General features: G+C 40.9%; 2 protein-coding genes, 1 non-coding gene and 2 pseudogenes across 4 annotated transcripts; 2 read left to right on the top strand and 3 right to left on the bottom strand.

Annotated features, from left to right (window-relative positions):
• Window positions 1-84: 84 nt before the first annotated feature.
• Window positions 85-1,260, bottom strand: LOC121794441 (probable phospholipid hydroperoxide glutathione peroxidase). Its single transcript, XM_042192602.1, has 5 exons — window positions 1,204-1,260; window positions 836-912; window positions 696-757; window positions 462-576; window positions 85-370 (listed from the first exon to the last, which is right to left on the bottom strand). Exons 1-5 carry the CDS (start codon window positions 1,258-1,260, stop codon window positions 94-96), a joined length of 588 nt encoding a protein of 195 aa, XP_042048536.1. The 3' UTR covers window positions 85-93.
• Window positions 1,261-1,836: 576 nt separating this feature from the next.
• LOC121794438 (DNA-directed RNA polymerases IV and V subunit 2-like) lies at window positions 1,837-9,095 on the bottom strand. Of its 2 annotated transcripts, XM_042192597.1 has the most exons (8): window positions 8,916-9,095; window positions 8,042-8,557; window positions 7,259-7,486; window positions 6,032-6,912; window positions 5,445-5,742; window positions 3,927-4,874; window positions 2,863-3,134; window positions 1,837-2,448 (listed from the first exon to the last, which is right to left on the bottom strand). In XM_042192597.1, exons 2-8 carry the CDS (start codon window positions 8,555-8,557, stop codon window positions 1,947-1,949), a joined length of 3,645 nt encoding a protein of 1,214 aa, XP_042048531.1. In that variant the 5' UTR covers window positions 8,916-9,095; the 3' UTR covers window positions 1,837-1,946. The 2 variants fall into 2 exon arrangements, with proteins under 2 accessions (XP_042048531.1, XP_042048532.1); XM_042192598.1 differs by lacking the exons at window positions 8,042-8,557; window positions 8,916-9,095 and adding an exon at window positions 7,569-7,949.
• A 3,126-nt stretch (window positions 9,096-12,221) lies between these two features.
• On the bottom strand, window positions 12,222-12,755 carry LOC121795637 (annotated as a pseudogene).
• Window positions 12,756-16,179: 3,424 nt separating this feature from the next.
• On the top strand, window positions 16,180-19,983 carry LOC121795634 (annotated as a pseudogene).
• Window positions 19,984-20,909: 926 nt separating this feature from the next.
• TRNAF-GAA lies at window positions 20,910-20,982 on the top strand. Its single transcript has one exon. It is a non-coding gene; the product is annotated as a tRNA-Phe (tRNA).
• Window positions 20,983-21,159: the final 177 nt, after the last annotated feature.

Raw genomic sequence — 21,159 nt, 5'->3', positions numbered from 1 at the left:
TCAAGGTTTTACATCTTGCACCTAAATGCTTCCCCGTTGACGCCATGCTTCAACGATATTTGTGGCTACGGTCAGGACTGTACATAAATCCTTTCAAGTTTCGTCTCCCAGAGCCTTTTTTATGTCGTCCTGCAATGCAATACAGAATTTGGCAGTATCAATAAGGGAAAGAGGTGTGTGTGAGAGAGAGAGAGAGACCGCGATAGCCACTGGGGAGGTCGTTGTTCCATAACGATTGATGACATGTCCATCTCTGTCAACAAGAAACTTGGTGAAATTCCATTTGATGCTACCCCCAAAATGCCCTTTTTTATTTGATTTCAGGAACTTGTAAACTGGTGCTGCATTTGCTCCATTCACTTTCACCTTTAATTATGAGGCAATGATACTGTCAATATGCAAAATAAGTACAACACAACCTTGTGAAGTATATAGCAATGCTTCCAATTTCCTCACTGTATTGAAACATGGGAAACTCGGCGTTGAATCTTGTGCATGCAAATTGCTCTGCGTCTTGGCTTGATCCCGGTTCCTTCTTCGAGAACTGTTCGCATGGAAATGCCAATATCTCCAAACCTAATATACACTCCAAAAAAATAAAACCTTTTCTGAATCAAAATGAACATAAACAACATTAACAGCAACAGAAAGAATTCAGATCATGAGAGGTTATACTAATGCATAAAACAACATACCTTTATCCTTGAATTGAGTGTAAAGCTCAGCTAACTCGGTGTAATTCGAGTTTGTGCACCTACTGTTTCATCCAATAAAGATCAGAGTCTCAAGGAAATACCACACCTCACGCACACAAAGAATAAAAGAGAGAGAAGACCATTGGGAGGCGACATTGACAATAAGCAACACTTTCCCCTTATATATATCGAGGCTGACGTCTTGATCTTTAGTGTCCTGTTTGCTCCACATATACGAAATAACACAAAATTTTACTTGTCAAAAAACACATGTATGCATACGAGTAGATAATGTTGGAAAGAAATATAGAAGAAAATTCGGCTTCATCTCTTAGAAAGTGTACAAAAATCAAGATTGGTGTTTATTGATTATAATTGATTTAGCACATGAATTAGTCTATGTACTAGAAGAAGAAATTATCTCAATCCAATGCAAGGTAGCCATATGCTTCAATCAAATATTGATCTTGTGTTCTAACTTCGAACAGATATATGAGAGATAACGAACCTTGACGACGAAATCATGGATGGATCCCTCTGTGATTGATGATGAAGAATTCCCCATGGAGTCTGTTGTTATTTATTGTTTCTCTTACAATGAATTGTTGTTGGATTGAAAGAGGAAATGGGAATATGCAAATAAATTTTTATAATCAATCTCCGGTGTGCATGCTTAATCATTTTTTGCTTACTTTGTGTAATATGTATGCATATGTAATGTGTAGTCAATGTGTATTGGTAATCACAATCCTATGTATGTATATGTTATGCGTGAATTGTAATTGGTAATCCCCTGATACACAATCTTATATATGTAATGTGCGAATCAGTGAATGTGTATTGGTAATCCCATGATACAAGCACTCCATAAAATCACAATATTGAAATCCAATTAACCTTCAATCACCTTCTATTTCAAACATATTGTTAGGATGTACTCTAACGCCATGAAATAGTATAATTTGCATCCGATATTATGTCTAAAATCCAAACCCAGTTCAAGGTTACACATCAATTTTCAAGTGTCCATAAATCAATATAGTATGATGTTATTGGAGATGATATGATATGATATTCAGAAATTTCTGCTAGGAAAAGGGGAATTTCTTTGGCAACAAAACACAGTTTTTCACAGCAGCCATTAGCTAAGAAAAGTTGCATACAAGTTAGAAATTTCTTACATACATCTTCATCTACATACATAAGCGAAGAACTAAAAGCATAGTTGTCTGAAGAGATTTACATAGAAAATCAGTATAACTCAGTCTCAAACTTGAGTGAAATCCCCATGCTGAAGAGTTCTTGGCAAAGCAATTTAGCCCCATAAGGCACATTCACCCTCACCACATCTTCCACAGACTCGCAGAATCGACAGTATGGGCCACGAACCTTCTGACCACCAAACACTGATCGCTGGATCACACCAGCCATGTTCTTGCACTTCCTGCATATGTGCATCTGTGATGAATCACTGAGGGTGAATAGACGCTCATGCAGGTTGGCTGCTGCACCATGGGCTATAAGGCAGTCTCGTTCCATCTCACCAAATTTGATTCCACCAAAGCGTTTCCTGTCAGCAACGGGCTGACGAGTAAGAGGGTGAACCGGCCCTGTATTTCTGAACTTCACCTTGTCCTCAGCCATATGAGTAAGACGCTGGTAGAATGTTGGCCCCATAAAGATGAGAGATTCAACCTTTTCACCTGTACGCCCATCATATACTCTTTCCCCTCCCCATCTGGAATATCCGAGCCTGACAAGATGTCATAGTCGTTTAAGTTGGAAAATATAGATATCAAGGGAAAGACAATTCTATATAGAAAGTTAGAAACCTTTTTCTCAGGTTGTTTGATTATGGGAAGTAGATCTTCAAACTAGCACTAATTTAGAAATCTGACTACTTATAATGGATCAATATATAACCAACTTTTTGAACAACAGTCCTAACTAATAAGCATAACTTTTTTGGCCCTTACATGATGTATTCAACAGCCAACAATGAAATGCAAAAATTGGGAGTCAGATAGAATTATATATATAAATAAGGCGGTACTTAGGACAACATTTAAAGGTTTTCCAAGCCCAATAGTACTCCACTTCTATTTCTAACACTGAAGCAAAGAATCAAAGTCAAATAATATAAAACTCCACCATCAAAGATAAATACCTGTGAAGTTGGGTGGTTATATCTTCAACCGAAGGAGTGGAAAATGGGGTTGCGTATTTCAGTCCACCTCCAAGTGCAATCCCTTTGCCAAGGGCAGCTTCCAGAAGCTGTCCGGGTGTTTGTCGAGAAGGAAACGCATGTGGGTTTATCACAATATCTGGAACTATTCCTTTTATGGTAAAAGGAAAGTTCTCCTGAGACTCCAGAAACCCCAGAACACCTTTCTGCCCGTGCATGCTCGAAAATTTGTCCCCCAAGCATGGAGCACGAACCTGGGCAGAGCCCCAAGTGTACCCAGCAACAAGACATGGGAAAGTTAAGAAACTTAACACAAAGTGTATAAGGGATTGGGTCAGTACGCTCGACCACAGAAATGCATTCTATATCCAACATATACATAAATAGCAGTAGTAGTCCCTTAAAACAGTGCATGTGTCTGAGCATACTTTGAATGCATTGTTAAGGAAAAGAGTGTTTAACGAAGTGTGAAATAGGAAGACACAATGTAATTAGTACTTACTGAGCTGGAAAAGTGTATCTTACTATTTAGCATCTAATTTCATGTAGTTACTAAGGCCAAGATTTCTATATTATGTTCACAAAAAGAGCCTGCTCCTAAAAGGCAAACAGGGTCATAGAATACAAATCTCAAAGAGCAATTCACTTGGTGATCCCATAATAGAAATTGTAAAAGGCAATGTTTTAGGTAGAAATACTACAATATCTGTACAAATACATACTCCATAGTGTGACGCCAGAGAATCAGCAAAAGAAACAGATAAATGAAGAGAGTATCCAGAGAGCAATAATAAAGTAAAGGGAAATACCATCAACTGACACTAGGAGAAAACACAATTACAAGGAGTATATTTCAAGTCAAATAGTGTGAACAAGCAGAAATTGTATGCACAGAAGCAAAAGGTTTTTATGCCTTAGGCAAGTATATGGAAGGCAATTACATTCCTCATAACAGATCAACATTTCTAAATGCCCTTTTGTTTTTGTCACCTGCTACCTTCTTTAGAGAGAGAATGTGGGGTTAAAGTTCTGAAATAAAAATTTACCTGTCTCAAAGACACAACTGCAAAGTTCTTTCCCTCATCATTGGCTGACAGCACAACCTTTTGAACCATGCCCCTTTCAGTATGCTTGAGCTTGATACTATGATCAACCCCTGAAGCAGCATGCTTTCCAATGACTATGTCACCAGTTTGGAGATTTGCACCAATAAAGGGAAAGCCATCATCATCAAGGCTGTCAACACGCCCAATCTTGCTTTGCATCTTCCCAAAACTAACAAACTCATCAGTCTTGGGTCTTTTCCCCACAGCTTGTGAATTTTCAACCTCAGCCTTGTAACTCCTAACATGTTCAGTTCTGAACATGCCACGCTCTAAAGAAGCACGGTTCATCACAAGTGAGTCTTCTTGATTATACCCAAGATGAACATTAACAGCCACAATAGCACACTGGCCGTTGAAGAAGTCAGGTCGTGGCATCATCCCTTTGTGATGCTCAGCATACCTAGACTTCCCAAGGCAATCTGAAAGCATGGTTCTGAAAAGAGACCTCTGGGGATAGTACAGCTGATGGGAGTTTGTATCAACTCGAATGCTAGGATTTGTGGTCGAGTACCCAATGGCTTGCTGAGAGTGCTTAGCAGATTGGTAAAGAACTCTCCTAGCATGATCATGGTTGGCAAACGGAATTATGCCACAGCTTAAACCTAGAAGGAAAGAACTATCAAACTCACAGTGGGTATATTTCACAGGTGGGTTATCTAGTTCGGCAGTGAATAGATAGTCAATTCCCCATGCAGTTTGACAGTCTTCTTCCTCTTCCGGTCCAATCAACTCAACTATGCCATTATTAAGAAGAGATTGAAACAAAAACTCTCCTTTCAAATCTTTGATTTTTTTCAAGTTCTGGACAACAAAGAGAGGTCGCAGTATCCTTCCAGCATCAGCAAATATACGCACTTCACCCTGATGCTTGTCTCTTTTGATCTCAATCTGCAACAGACAACATGAATTAGTATCCAAGAAATAACATACTAATACAGATACATGTCCCTGCTTAGAAGGAAACTGCTGGAAAGCTCAAGCTAATAATAGTACAAAAATATGTGCCATGTTGAAACCTATAGACTTACACCACACTTGGAAGCCATAAAGAAAACATGCATTATTTTTATGTTTTTTGCTTTTAATTATTACTGGATTCAGGATGCTTCAAATTAAAAGAGAGAGAGAACCATCTCAAGATAGAACCATAATAATATCAAGCATATCTAGAGTTGATGAAAGTGTATCATAAGAGACAGAATGAAGACAAGACAGCACTACGGATCCAATAGCACAGATGATAAACTTAAGGAATTTGCAACTTGTATGGGCAATTGAGTGATTAACATGGAAAAATAAAAATGATAACATATTTGTAAAGCCAAAGTCAGCAAGTCTAACTTATTCTGGGCTTCCGGAGTGATTAAACCTTCTACAACTTTGGGACATGATATAATTCAACACATATCATCTGCCACATAAATGATAGAAGAGAAGATTATACGAGTTAAGGATCACCTGATCAGGTATTTCCATTTTGCGTCTCTTGCGTCTCAGCTTAGCAACAAATGATGAAGAATCTTTGCATACTCCAACCCAATCTCCATCCAGAAAAACTTTGTGCTTTCCATCAAGCAAACAAGAACCATCATCAACCAAATTTTCCATTCCACACTCATGAAACCTCTTTAGAATGCTTTCTAGTTCCAGGATTTTAGTACTGACAAGACCCAGGCTGGCCAGATTCTTAACCAGACCACAATTTTCTCCATCTGGTGTAGAGAGAAAGCAGACCTTACCCCAATGAGATGGGTGCCTGCAATAACCATTTCGACAATCATAAGATACTTATTTTCATACCAAATATAAGAATGCTGATACATGCTCCTTATAATGAAATAAAGAAGAATATCACCCCTTGCGACATAATTAAATAAATGATAAATCACCTATAACTTCAGGATATGGCTCAGAACAGGTCCAGTTAGCATATTAGAGTTAATAAGGTTCAGCCTTAAAGAGAATATAAAATTTACTTTTGTTACTGAACATAGGGCAAGAAATTTCTATTCATCATTAGCTTCCAGGTGATAATGAAAACGTACGGGTATCTAGCATCACCGACTCTGCCTGTGTATGAGACCTGCTGTCGAGTTCTTCGCATATCACAGACTGCCTGCAAGGGATTTGTTCGCCTCAGATTAGCAACTACACCAGACATTCTTTCCATCCTCTTGTAAGGGTGCACCCAAGCTCCGGTTGAGAAGGCTCTGGAAAGACCATTGGTGATTATTGAGGCATCCAAGTAGTGATCAATGGTCTGCACCTCCCTATCTTTGTACAGGTCTCTCTGTATGGCTTTCACCATTCGCCTCTCCGCATGTTTAATGTGGACCCTCAGTTCTCTTTCAAGGAGTTCACCTGCCAACTCCACCCTCTTGTTCCTAAAGTCGTCTCTATTGTCAACTTTGCGGAGCCCTCTGTATGCCTCCAGCAGGCACTTCACCATATAGGCAAGAAAAGAAGCCTTCTGCATCCGGCTCCTCAGATTGGGAAAGAGGTAGGTATCAATCAAATCATCCACTGTTTCTGTAGGTGGAAAATTGCAGCCCTGCATCAGTTTCTTGATGTGCTCAATAGCATTGCCTGCCTTACGGAAACCATCAAATTTCTTATCAGCATCATATATCGATGGCACGAGTATATTTGAAATTGTAGAGTCTTCATCAGTGTCCAGACCAATCAGCTTAACCACCTCTCTATCATTTGGAACACCCAGAGCAAAGAACAAAAGCCAAATAGGAATCTCCGTGACATAAAAGTAGGCAGTGAGGATCTTGTCTCCAGCAGTCAAATGCTCCACTTTTGGAACCAACTTTATATACACTCGATTCCTTTTTGCCACTGGACGATATGCAACTGTCCATGTAGGATCCTTAGCCACCCACAGCCTCTTAAGGCATATTTGCTCCTGAGCAATGAATGTCTACGACAATAGTTGAAGACTATATCAATAACTTTAAGCTAACAGAAAACAGAAAGACCTTTGTACAACTTAATGTCAAAGGGTTTTGTAATAATAAAGTAGAGTAGCAAAATATCAACAGTAACAGATTATGCCAACAACGTAGGCTACTAAGATCAACCAAGTCATGGCATATTTAGTGACTATAATGGAATTTCCAAGTGTTACTGAAGTTATCTATCAGTTGGAATACGAGACAGAAATAATAAGGTTTAGCAATACAAAAAATCAGATTTCAGTACTTTCTACTCATTATCACATTTCCCAACTAATAATTAATGAAACAGTGACACCTAATAAGTCTTACCTTCTCAGCACCCTTGATAACAAAATAACCCCCTTGATCAAATTCACAATCTCTTTTTTCTTTACCATCAGGTTCAGGTGAACTCATCCAGCACAAGTCCGATTTCACCATGACAGGGAGCCTCCCAAAGTTAACATCAGTTTGAGTCTCACTCAGTATTGTCTTCTCAACAACTATATCTACACCAGTTTTGAATTTGTCACTTCTCGAGGGGCTTTCTGTGTACACCTGAAATATTGAGATTATCAAAACAGATTGATATCTGAAAGAACATAAGAGAAACAAAATAAAGATGGTGTTAGAACGCCACCTTCATTTTGTTGCTCCTCCAAATGGAAATAAACTGAAAGGTTTGCGAATACTTCTGGACATCTACAAATTAGCATGAGTTTGTGTTGCTCCTCCAAGTGGAAAAGCTAGATTTAGCTGAGATCCTAGTCTACACTGTTCCATTGGTAAAGTAAAGCAACTAGTTGTTTGGAATTGGAGCATCAAAACACTTGAGTGTATGAGAATGAAACCAAGAATCTAATTGCACGGCAAATCAACTGCTTACTAGTATATCACAACGAGTTTGTCCAATATGCAAGTGGATTTCCCTAACACCCATAAAAAAGCTATAACATTTATGAACCCTTAACTATTATAAAATCGAGTACTAACCACATTAAGTGGAGAATCGGTTGCTTAACTCGGAAAACTAGAAAATAAAACACACTGCAACTGATCTACACAACCACAGAGGAATATACTACAATGAAGAAGAAAGAAACCACCTATTACCTGAAGATAAGTCTCAACTTTAATCCTGGATGAATAGGTCATATTTTGAAGATGTGCATGCCTGGGCAAAAGCTCCAAAAACTCTTTAGCACCATCAACTGAAGAAAACTTTTCACCGGTCCAGAATGTTGGGCGATCAAGTGTGACTTTTCCAAACCTAAGAGTTGCACGTCTCCACTCACCATCCCCTCTTTTTGTAGGATCATATCCAGGTTCAATCCTAATCTCCCCAATGGATTCAAAGACTTGTTGGATCCCATGCTTAACAAAGTCATTGTAAGAATTGATCTGGTGGCTTATTAAACCATATTTCTCGAAGAATGCCGTTGAAGCCTTCTTACAGAATCCTTTCAAGAAGCCTTTGTCCAGTTCTTGCAGGGCACAATCCACCTCATCTTCAGAATCAGAATAGTTGAAGTCTACATCATCATCAAATTCCATTTGTGTCGACCCGTTAGAAAATTTATCCTTGACGCCGCTAGGTCCTACTTCATTTATAAAATCCCACCCATCCATCTGTATGAGAATCAGATGAACAAATCATATATCAGACCCCAGTTTTTTGTCCTCAATATAATAAATATGGAATGGTAAAAGTCCATCACAAAAGTTATAGTATTTCAAACAAAGTCACAGCAAATCGCACAAACCACTAGTGAAAGTATACCAAAATCAAAACGCCCGAGCAATTCCCATTTCCCACAACCACACAAAAAAATCACAGTTTCATCATCCTCGTGCAACAGAAGCATGCATTTCATTGCGTAAACGCACATTCCTACACAAATACTTGGATAATTTTCTAGCTGAAATATACAACAACAACATCGAAAACACTTCAAGTCGATGAACGATCGCCAAAGAGAAAACATACCTTGATTCCAGAGTATTTGCACCGATTATTTTCACAATTTTGGCGTGAGTTTTTTTCTTGTGCTTTCAAATAAGCATAGCTAAGTTTTTTTAGTTCAGTACTGGGGCTGTTGGGAAGCGTGAGCTTTTCTCCTGAATCGACATAACTATCATTGGAAATTGTAATTTAAATGGTTAATAATTAGCAAAGTATGAATATGGAAAAGTTCTAAAAATGTCGAATTCTTTATTCTAGCAAACGAAAATTGGGAAAAGCTAGATTCGCTTCCAGCGACAATAAGGCTATCCACAATGGCGCCTAGCGCACCGCCTAGCCGAGCGCCGGCGCTAGGCGGTCGCTAGGCGAACCATTGCAGCTTCCGAAAACCGCCGAGCGGTTTTTCGGAATTAAAAATCGCCTAGCGCTAGGCGGTCGACGGGCGCTGGGCGATCCGCTCGGCGCCATTGCAGCGTCAGGATCGCTCAGCACATCGCCCAGCGATTTTTTTGTTTTTTTTTTTAAAAATTTTCGAGACACTATATATACGCGATTTGCACTTCATTTTCATTCGCACCACTTGTATTAACGATTTTTTTTTAAGTAATGTACTTTTTTTTAATGTAATTTTTATTATTAATGTACTTTTTCAAAATTTTAGTACCTTTTTAAATTTATTGTACTTTTTTAATTTATTGTACTTTTTTTTAAATTAAAATAGTATTATTAATGTTTCCTGTATATGTCTCGTAAATTAAATTCCGTATATTGTGTTATTAGTGAAGTGGCTATTGATGTGGCTGGGCTATTTATGATATGACTAGACTATGGCTGGGCTATTTCTGATGTGGCAGGAGGATTTTTAATATTGATGATGTGGCAGGAGGAGTTTGTGGCTGGGCTATTGCTGGGCTATCACCACACTGTGGATAACCTAATGAGTGTGCGATTCTATAAGGGCATCATTAACCCCGTCCCCATTTCCGGCCCCAAGTCCCCTCCACGTCATCATTCCTCTACAGTTGCGACCCAGGCCCCAACTGCTGTAACCCTGCAGGTTGCGGCCCGGGCCGTAACTAATAAATGACACTATTCACAACTCCAACCTATTTAACTCGTAAAATAAAAAAACGCTAGAAATTTATAACATGGAAAATTTAATTTCATCAAATACTGCAAATTTACAACATAGAAATTTTAAAACTGAAAATAAAATACATAAAAATATAACGTCAATTCTGGAAAACATTGGTGCGAGTCCAAATTTCTTCGATTAGATCGGCTTGAAGGCGAGTGTGTTGTTCCTCTTGGCGCATCGCAGCTGAACGGGCCATGACATTGCGGATGTCGTGAGGAAGGCCCTGCACGGGCGGCTCGGTGACAACGTAGTTGCTCCCGGTGCTGGCGAGCGGATCGTCGCTCCACAAAGTGACGTTATCTTGCTCGTCCTCAACGATCATGTTATGCATTATGATACATGCATACATTGTGTCGGCGATGTTTGACCGCTGCCAACCACGGGCCGCTCCCTTCACGATAGCCCACCGCGCTTGGAGGACTCCGAATGCACGCTCGACATCTTTACGAGCCGCCTCTTGCCTTTGGGCAAACATTGCCCTCCGATCGGTTGTCGGAGCTGTGATAGTCTTCACGAACACGGGCCATCGAGGGTAGATCCCGTCTGCCAGATAGTACCCCATACTATACCGACGGTGTTTGGCCGTGAACTCTACGTTCGGTGCTCGCCCAGCACACAAGTCGTGAACAATGGAGACTCGTTCAACACATTGAGGTCGTTGTTGGACCCCGCGACACCAAAGTAGGCATGCCAGATCCACAATCTGCAATCGGCAACGGCCTCCAACACAATCGTGGGATGTGTGCCCTTGTGCCCGCTAGTGTATTGTCCTCTCCAAGCCGTTGGACAATTCTTCCACTGCCAGTGCATACAGTCGATGCTTCCAAGCATCCCCGGGAAGCCGTGGGCCCGCTCGTGCATGTCGACCAACTTCCTAACGTCGTCGGTCATTGGCTTTCGCAAGTACGTATCCTTGAATGCTTCGACGACTGCCCGACAGAATCTAGCGAGGGACTCCCGGACAGTAGGCTCGCTTACATGGAGATACTCATCGAACATATCTGATGTAGTTCCGTAAGCGAGTTGACGAATGACAGACGTGCATTTCTGCAACGTCGATAGACTTTCCCGGCCCACAGCATCGGTAGTTTGGCAGAAATACGGGTCACGAGCTACAACTGCGTTGACAATGCGTAGGAACAACGGCCTCCGCATCCGGAACCGGCGACGGAACATCTGATCACTCCATCGCGGATCTCTAGAGAAATAATCCGTGAAAAGCCGCAAGGCAGCTTATTCACGGTCTCGGTGAATATACATCCGGGTACGTGGTACCCGGGTTTGTTGTTCGTTCCAAGCTTGAATAACAGCTTGGTAGCGTTCAACTTCGTTGTTGATTTCTTCTTGGACTGCCGGTAGCGCCTCTGCTAACGACCGGGACATTTGATCTTCGAATATTCTTTGACGTGGAGGCATTTTTTCGAATTCTAGGAAGAGATTTGAAGTTGAATGTGTATGAAAATGGAGTAGTATTTATAGAAAAAATTTTCGAATAAAAAAAAAAAATTTGGTTGCGGCCGGCCCGAGGAGCGTGTAACGCTGGGCCGGGACTCTACAGTTGCGGCCCGTCACCGTGCAACGCCGTCCCAGGCCGGGACGCGGGACGCGCGACAGGCCGGGAACGCGGCCCCGGGACGGGCCTGGGCCGTGACTCTCCTCCGTGCAACGCTCGGGATGGGCCGGGACTCGCGAGATGCGGCCCGGCCCCTTGCGTTACAGATGCTCTAATTATCTCCATTCTCTATATATAATTCTCTATTTTGGAGACATTTAATTTGAAATTTAAATATTGGTTTATTCATTTTTCTGTAGTGGGAAGATAAACGTTATTAATGAAGGAGTCGTAGGATGCCTAATCGCATTCAATTTAGTCACTATAAGAAATTGGACTAGGCCAAATTTGGACCTATAGCTAGCTAGGAACATTATTTAAACCGTTATCAAATTGATTTTAATATGGATTTGGGTTTGACAATTTTCGATACTGCGAATTTAGATAATTAATGGATTATTATTAAGTTTTACTTTTATTGTGTTAAGACTAAAGTCCCAAAATGGTCCCTAACATTTGGCGTTTTTTTTATTTTAGTCCAAAACATTATCTTTTGAATTATTCGGTCCCTCACATTTGAAATCGGACCACATTTGGTCCTAAATTGACGGAATCGTTAAAATTTGACGGAATGTAACAGTCAAACTCGATTTGTTATGACAGAATGTAAAATTTGTGTTGCCTCCGCCATAACCCTTCTCTCAAAATCTCTAATCTTCAAACTCGATTTCCCCTCAAACCCTTCAATCGTGTAATTGCAGCAACCATCATCACTCACCACACAGCACACCCCTCTCCTTTGATCTCTCCTCACTCGAAAACACACCTTCTCCGTCCTAACATTCGAATCGCTCCATTTGAAGCCCTCCCACCATCCAAACCCTAATTTCTGCAAATTCGCAACTCAATCGTCTCAGCACATATTTTACAAAATTAATTACCTTTCTGTTTAAAGAAAAGAGGATATTGCCGGTGGAGTCCATGAGAAAGGCCTTTGTGCTGCATCGCTGCTGATAATTATCAACACGGAAAGCGACTTGACCTTTGGAGTTGAAGACCGTGCAGCCATTTCCGTGGCAGACGATGATTTCATCCACACCGTGAACGTTTCCTTTTCCGATGAAGAAGAAGAAGATGATGACGAACAAGTGTTTGCCGATGGATTAACAAGTGTTTGCCGATGGATTCAGGTGGATTCTTGCCATTGTTAATTAATTTTAGATATTTTTTTTTGTATTTTCGCGTTTAAACATAGTTATAATTTGGTCAAAATTGATTAAAATATCGTTGACTGTTACATTCCGTCAAATTTTAACGATTCCGTCAATTTAGGACCAAATGTGGTCCGATTTCAAATGTGAGGGACCGAATAATTCAAAAGATAATGTTTTGGACCAAAATAAAAAAAAACGCCAAATGTTAGGGACCATTTTGGGACTTTAGTCTTGTGTTAATATTTTTATCGATCAAGACAATATTTTGTAATCCATATTTGAATTGTCCGGCCAAATCTATGTCGATGTACAAACATGAGTTATCCTCCGTGCAGCATTTCGTTTTTGTGATAGAAGCTCAATGAATTTCATCGTGATGGGCATGAAAGAAAAGACAACCAAATTGGCATTGACTCCTTCCTGTATGGTAAAGATATAGAAGAAATGCAAAATGTAGAAGCCAGAAAGTAGTATCATGGCAGCACCTCCATTACAAAACGCAACAAGTGGGTGACCGGTCCAAGTCGAAGACTCCAGTGAGGTCAATATACAATGTAAGGTTCCTGCAAAATGTTCTTATCCCACAAAATGCCAGTCATCAGTCTACTTAATGCAATAAATCTATCAGTTCACCTTGATCATGATTTTCCAACAACAGTTTTTAGAGGAATTACCATCCAATAAGCTTAGAGGATTGATTATAATGAGGATCACATATCAAAATAATGTAATATGAAAATATTGCTACACCACAATGTTCATATGTACTCCTTCTGAAGACCACTTGGATAATTTTTTCTAAGTATTTAACCATACATGTAACTTAGGCCATCCATTTATCGTCTCATCCCTTCACTATTCATGGGTCCCACTACACTTTTTACCTCATCTCATAACTAAGAGACATCACCTACAACCCTCCATCTCTTAACCATCTCATCCCTTAACTATTCATTCAATTTCATTTTTTATTTTTATTTCCAACAAATTCAATTAATATTTCATTAAAATATTAAATTAATACTAATAATTCATAAAATCATTAAAAACCATAAAAATTACAACATCCGAAAATACAAAAAATACATAATTGAAATCCTAATATTACAATTTATTGAAATCCGCATAATCATGGAAAGTGATGCGGTGATCGTCTAACGGTTACCAAATTTTGCTCAAATGTGCTCCATTAGATCCTTCTGGAGTTGGGTGTGGGCGATAGAATCACGTGTCCGTGCCTGAACACACAGTCGCTCTTACAAAGACGGATGCACTCCACTGCGAGGCGGACTACTTGTGGTAGAGCTTCTCGGGATTTTAGGGTCGAACCAATTTCCCGCATTAGGTCATTCGTCGGCGACAATCATGTTGTGCAAGATTATGCACGTATACATGATTTCAACCATATTCTCCATAAACCGCGTACGAGCTGAGGATTTGATAATGTGGAATCGAGCTTGTAGAACCTCGAACGCTCTCTCCACATCCTTGCGAGCAGCCTCTAGCTTCTGCGCAAAAAGAGCTTGTTTGTCGTTTATCGGCCTGTTGAACGTCTTCACGAAGGTTGGCAACTTCAGATAGATGCCGTCGGCAAGATAGTACCCCATTTTATAATGGCAATTGTTAGCGGTGAAGTTGATGGCCGACGCTTTAGCATTCAAAACTTCGCTGAAGAGGTTGGATTGGTTGAGCACGTTGACATCGTTGTTCGATCCGGAGACCCCGAAAAACGCATGCTAAATCCATAGCCGGTAGTCGGCAACGGCCTCGAGTATAACGGTGGGGTGGGTGCCTTTGTGGCCGCTCGTGTATGATCCCTTCCATGCCATAGGACAATTCTTCCATTGCCAATGCATGCAATCGACGTTGCCAAGTATCCCGGGGAATCCGTGCACTGTTTCATTAAGTTCGAGCAGAAACTGACAATCTGCGGTGCTTGGCTTCCGGAGAAATTCGTCGGTTAAGGCTGCCCGGACGCCTTTGCAGAAGTTCATCAAACACAGTCTCCCAGTGTTGTCCCCAATGTGCAGGTACTCGTCGAACAAATTCGCCGTTTGTCCAGTAGCAAGCTGACGAATTGCTGGAGTACATTTCTGGAGCGTCGTGAGACTGAGACGGCCAATAGCGTCAAACCTTTCTTGGAAGTACTCTTCCCGGGCCGCCAATGTATTTGCGATATGCATAAATAGCTCCAGCCGCATGCTGAAACGGCGACGGAAGTAGGTATCTCCCCATACTGTTCTCACAAAAGTAATCTCGTACCAACCTTGCGGCACCTTCCTCCCGGTCACGATGGATGTATTTCTGGGGTTGCTTTTGACGCGCCGCGACTTCCTCCTCCTCACTACGTCGATCTGCTTATAACGATTCTTCCATTATTCGACGCATTTGCTCAAATGGATGCATGAATTGATTAAATTTGGGAGAAGAATAATGTTTTGAGATGAAATGTAGAGTGTTTGAGTGAGAATAGAGAGTTTTTTTTATGGTGGATAATTTGTGAGAATGATTTGATATTTATAGAAGTGATTGGGGGCTTACAAAAAAATAGAAAAAAATTATAATATTAGAAAAAACGGCTATGAACGGATAGTATTTTTGGAAGATTTTTCTTTCCGATTTTTTTCAGATTTAAAAAAAAACATTTTCCAACGGATATAAATGACGCTCACTGGCGGGCAGGTGAGTGGGTGTCACGGACGCACAGGAGCTCTCCACATGGCCGACGCGCGTGGTGAGCTGGCTCGCCAGCCTCCTCTCGGCAGAGTGACACGGGACGAGACGGAGCACCCGCATCGCTGTCTCGATGCGGGCTCGTCTCGCCGATTTTCTCATCCAAGTTCCATTTGAACAGTTTGGTGTATCAGTTTTTCAAATTATAGTATTTGATGATAATTAATCACTTAAGAGCACCCGCATCGCTGTCTCGATGCGGGCTCGTGTCGTCTCGGATGAGAAAGGCGTAGGGAGCAGATATTCAAGTGTCCATATATTGGATGAAGCCAAACATCAGAAACTTAACTATAGAGCTTCTATCATATAAAAATGCAGTAATAAATTGATAAAATGGTACTCCCTCCGTCCCAAGGTAGATGACACACTTTCCTTTTTAATTTGTCCCATAAAAGATGTCACATTTCTTCTTCTGAAAAAAGTTCCCTCTCATGTCAATTATAAAATTATATTTTGTCTCATCACTTAATACATAAAATAACATCTCCTAAAATCTCGTGCAATCTCCCAAGTGTGACATCTACCTTGAGACGGAGGGAGTAATTAGATGCAATTATACAAGTTTCCATGATAAGACAGAAAGTATGATATCAAGGCACTAATTACGCCATGCAAAGGATGCAAGTATCTTACAATAGTTAAATTGAATCAATGGCAAAAAGCAAGCAATTAAGCAAAGCCTTCCATCTTTCAACATCTCCATATGAGCGTAAAATGGTTGACCAGAGTAGAGGTGCAGTAAAGAATCTCATATTAGTCTGCTTTCATGTAAAGGTCTGTAAGTTACGAATCCGGGTGATATCTTCTGGCATACGCGATCTTGCCATTGCTTGCATAACTAACCCTTTTGGAATGATGCTTGTAAATGCTATGAGATCTTCTGCAACAGACGAAATGACGTAAATGGCGCAGTCAAGTTCGACGAAATCGGCTGCGATTGTATTCGGAGCCTTGGCATCCTCGGGGAGGTCGTGGGAACCGCCGCTGCTGCCGCCGCTGTAATCATCGGTATAGTTCAGGCGCTGCTTATTCGGCCAGCCAGCGTCGACACCTGTCCGAAACTTCTCGGAGTTCATCAGCACCTCGTAGTAGTTCCAGTAGGTGAACTCCTTGTAAAGCCCGGGCATGGGCAACTCTTTCTCCCGCCATCCTCTTGCAGTCCTCGTCAGTTTGACCACTGGACTGCATGCGGAGGGCGTTGGTGTACAAGCCCAAAAATCGGGAGACCCCAGCCCTGATTCGGTCCCACGCCTTCCGGCACTCCTCCCCGCTGCGTGGCCGCCCCTCTGGGCAAAATGCCTTGTAGACTGTTGCTATTTTAGCCCACAAGTTGACGTTCCTCTGGTTGTTCGAGGTGAGAGGATCATCGCAAATACTCACCCAAACCTAGGACAACGCGACGTTCTCGGCGTCAGTCCACTTCCTCTGTGCCGGACTGTCGTCACCAGCCGGCTGCGACGACTCGCCGACCACCCTCTTCCCCTTCTTCTTCTTGGGCGCGCCCCGACCCCGCCATACTCCCCCGTTTGAACGGGAGTGCCCGCATCCCCGAGATCTATTCCCAGCTCCTCTAAGAAGAAGGTCTCAAACCCAGTGTACTGCTTCTCCGCTGGGGTCGATGTGTCCGAAGAAGCAGTAACAAAATCAAGACTAGGACGATAGACGTTGTCCCCCCCCCGGCGTCGGCGTCCCCCGCATCCCCGGGTACCCCAGCATCATCTTCATCTCGGGTTGCATCCCCGGTACCCCCTGCCCGCCCTGCATCGCCGGCCCCCCCGGCATCCCCTGCCATCCCGGCACACCGCCCCCGGGCATCATCTGCTGCCAATTGTACATGTTGTAGTACCCGGCCATCGGACCCCATCCACCTCCCTCGGGTACCGTGGAAGTTTAAGACCCGCTCGTCCCTGGAGTAGGCTCGTGTTGTGCTCCATTTCGCGTTGTTGCTCTTATACAGAAATTAAGATAGAGAGAGTACCCGTTATAACAAGTGGTGCAAATGAAAATGACGTGCAAGTCGTGTATATATAGTGTTTCGAAAATTAAATTAAAAAAAAATTCCACTTGCCGATCGCTCGCCGATCGGGAGCCTGCAATGGCGGTCAGCCGATCGGCGTGCGCTCGCCGACTGCAATGGTTCGGCAAGCGGACCGGTGAGCGCCAGGGATCGGCTAGCCAGTGGGCTCGCCGCCATTGCGGATGCTCTGATTAGTGACGTCCATTTTATTGTTGGAAAACAATTCTAGAGTTAGAGTTGTAGTCTTGTAGACGAAGAGGAAAGACGAGCGAGGGGAGAATGAATTATTAAAAAAATACACTAAAATTGAATAGATTCATAAGTTAGCATACAATCCAGCATAGGATCTCATCTCCTTTCATTCTCCGTCCACTTTTTATTTCTTAAACCATATAATATAACCACTTTTCCATTAATATTCTTTTTGTGGATTAGATTACATGATTTGATTTTATGCTATTTTATAATAACAACTGAAAACTATTCTCAGGAGTCAAGACTATAACATGGATGCATCATTTTGATTGGATAATTGGAGATCGTTGGAGATTCGGTGTCTATCAAGAAGTCGGTCCAATATTTGTGATCTATGGGCCATAAGCCAGTCCAATAAATACTAATATTTGCAAAATAAAGAAAAATAAAATAAAATGCGTGACAAAATTGTTGAAGGGTTCAGACTTATTGATTGTCTTATATTGTATGAATAAAAGAATTTTGGTGTCCATCTCATCCCCACAAAACATGCATATAGTTAGGCTGGCATCTAGATGCATCCCACTTCATTCAATTGTTAAACATCGATTGGAGCCTCTTAAAACCAGATATACACTTTTTTAAAGCTAGGTAATGCAATCCAGTAAAATCATGATTATTGTAGATTTTGACTGTAAAGCCAAGTAGGGTTCTAGCATTTGGTGCAAGGCAGCATTAATCGTTTGTTGGCTTGGTGTAAATTTGATGCCAAAGTGATGCTGGAGAAGCTACGAGGCAAGCGCCTAGCATTTGTTGGAGACTCTATTGGTCGGAACCAATGGGAGTCGCTTCTTTGCATGCTATCCTCAGCGGTTCCAAACAAGACTTCGATTTATGAAGTGAATGGGAACCCTATCTATCACAAAGCATATGGGCTTTTTGATCTTTAAATTTAAAGACTACAACTGCACAATTGAGTACTATAGAGCTCCGTTTCTAGTGTTGCAGAGCCGGGCGCCCACTGGTGCCTCCAAAAATGTGAAAATGACATTGAAGCTGGATCAAATGGATTAGAGCTCGTCGGACATACTGATTTTCAACACCGGACATTGGTGGAATAACGAGAAGACCATCAAAGTGTACGCCTTGTGCTCTCCTTGTTATTATCTTGTTTCTATTTTGATTTTGACATTATCTGATGAACAACGACAAAAGTGCAAAAGAGAAAACATCACATTCCCTATTTTGAGGTATCCTTGGAAGTTGTTCAAGTATTTTTCAATCAATTATTAGTCATTAGATCATCTAATTGAATGTTTGCGTTTGGTTCCTAGCCCCGGAACGGGTATTTGGTTAATATTTGTTTCATTTCCTACATATACCTTGAATTTCAATATTTTTGTTTACAAAACAATCTCAACGAGATAATATGACTCAATACCTATTAGATCAAAGGCTGAAACAGAAAAATTCTTATTACGCGTAGGGGATGTTACTTCCAAGAAGGGATGGAGATTAAGATGGAGATGAGCGTCGAAGATGCCTTCCGTAGGTCTATATTTACGGTAATGCATGGACTGGATCTATCGTCAAGTAAATGTTTCAACAAAACATATCATCTTCCGAACCTATGCTCCCGTACATTTCAGGTATCAATCATACACTAAATCTTATAATTCCCACTTAACACGTACTTTCTTAGCCTTTCAGTTGGGTACTCTCATTGCATCATTCTGAATAAATAGGGTTTTCACAAACCTACTGATGAGTGCTAGATTTTGCATCTAAATAGAATAACTAAGAATTCCCATTAGCGAAATTTGCTACTAGTTTTTTTGTATTCTTCGAGAGTTGGTAATCATCCATACATGTAATATGAGATGTTGCACAATGATGCAGTGAGAACTATTTGTTTGATGTCTTGTTGCTTCGACAGCGGAGGGGATTGGAACACCGGTGGTGGCTGTGACCTAGAGACGTTCCCAGATTTGACTGCATCTCCGATGTCACCTGAAACACTGGTGGGGTTCAAAACCGTTGTTGATGCCTTGTCCGAACGTCAGAGACTCCCAGTTAAAGAATTATTGAACGTGACTAGCATGACGTCCCAAAGAAGAGACATGCACTCTTCATACTACTACTTAGGTCCTGCAGCACAACCCTCTGCTCTTCAGCATCAAGACTGCAGCCACTGGTGCCTCCCTGACTCGTGGAACGAGCTTCTGTATGCTGTTTTACTCTAACGAGAGGGGTGGAATTCAACAAAAACTCCTCATTCCCCTGGCTAGTGCCATACAAGATCAAAATGGCCTTGGATGCAAAACCATCAAGTGATGAAAACTTGAGGTTTGATGCAGTGATCTGTGCTGTTCGTATGAAAGATGGGGGATGCTTCTTCCATGGATTGATCATTTGAGCATTCGACACTGCAAAGAAGCGCACGCCACTGGTTTAGGTCTGTCGCTTTGATGTTAGGGAGATGTGCAGGGAGTAATTTGAGATTATTTTTTAAGTAAATATATATTCTTATCGTTGCATTATTGGATAAATACAAATTTGATGGCCAAGAAATGCACAGATTTAGAGCTAAATTTTAGTTGAGTCCTATTTATGAATTTATGTTGTTGAACTTTGTTTGAATTTTGATATGTTGAAATCTCATTTAGTCGATTATGTGTAGCAATTTAATACAGATTCAGTAAATAAAAAATGACTACAATAAAGAACATACATAGATCAATAACTGACAGAGTCATAGTCCTATTATGAGTTTTATTCTGATTAGGAGTCAGTTAAAAGTTAATTACTATTAATATTTACTTAATTTTCATGCATCCAAAAATGTACTAGGGTCACCTTATTTGGTACACCGACAATAACTGAACTAGAATGTGAATAAAATTAATTTGATTGTAATATTCTCAAAATCTACAAATCAATCTATTGTAGTACTGTAGTAGTACAATTCTATAAGTGATACCTCGACGATTGAAGTTCTCTTTTAAAAAAAAAAGAAGCCATTGATACATATTCCGAATATTCGTCATTACATGTGTCACTTAGCTAAATTTGATTCAATGATACAGAAAATTACTAAGCACACAACTAAGGCCTTGATACTCGGAGTTAATAGAGGATATATATGAAATATATTTAACATAATAACAAAGCGGGGATAGCTCAGTTGGGAGAGCGTCAGACTGAAGATCTGAAGGTCACGTGTTCGATCCACGTTCACCGCATTTTTCAAATTATTATTGATTTTTCCCTTTTTCTTATTAGTTAGACTATTTTTTCTCCCTTTTCCCAGTTTTGTTTATTATTTTTTTCTTTTCCACTTTCTCTTTTTTATCCTTTTATGATAATGTATGATTTCATAAATTAAAATATGTAACTGCATAATTCAACAAAATTTTCGT

The sequence above is a fragment of the Salvia splendens genome, chromosome 3, assembly GCF_004379255.2.
Source record: "Salvia splendens isolate huo1 chromosome 3, SspV2, whole genome shotgun sequence".
NCBI classification, from domain to species: domain Eukaryota; kingdom Viridiplantae; phylum Streptophyta; class Magnoliopsida; order Lamiales; family Lamiaceae; genus Salvia; species Salvia splendens.
The sequence above is the reverse complement of the archived record's forward strand: the minus strand, read 5'-3'. Positions and strand labels throughout refer to the sequence as shown.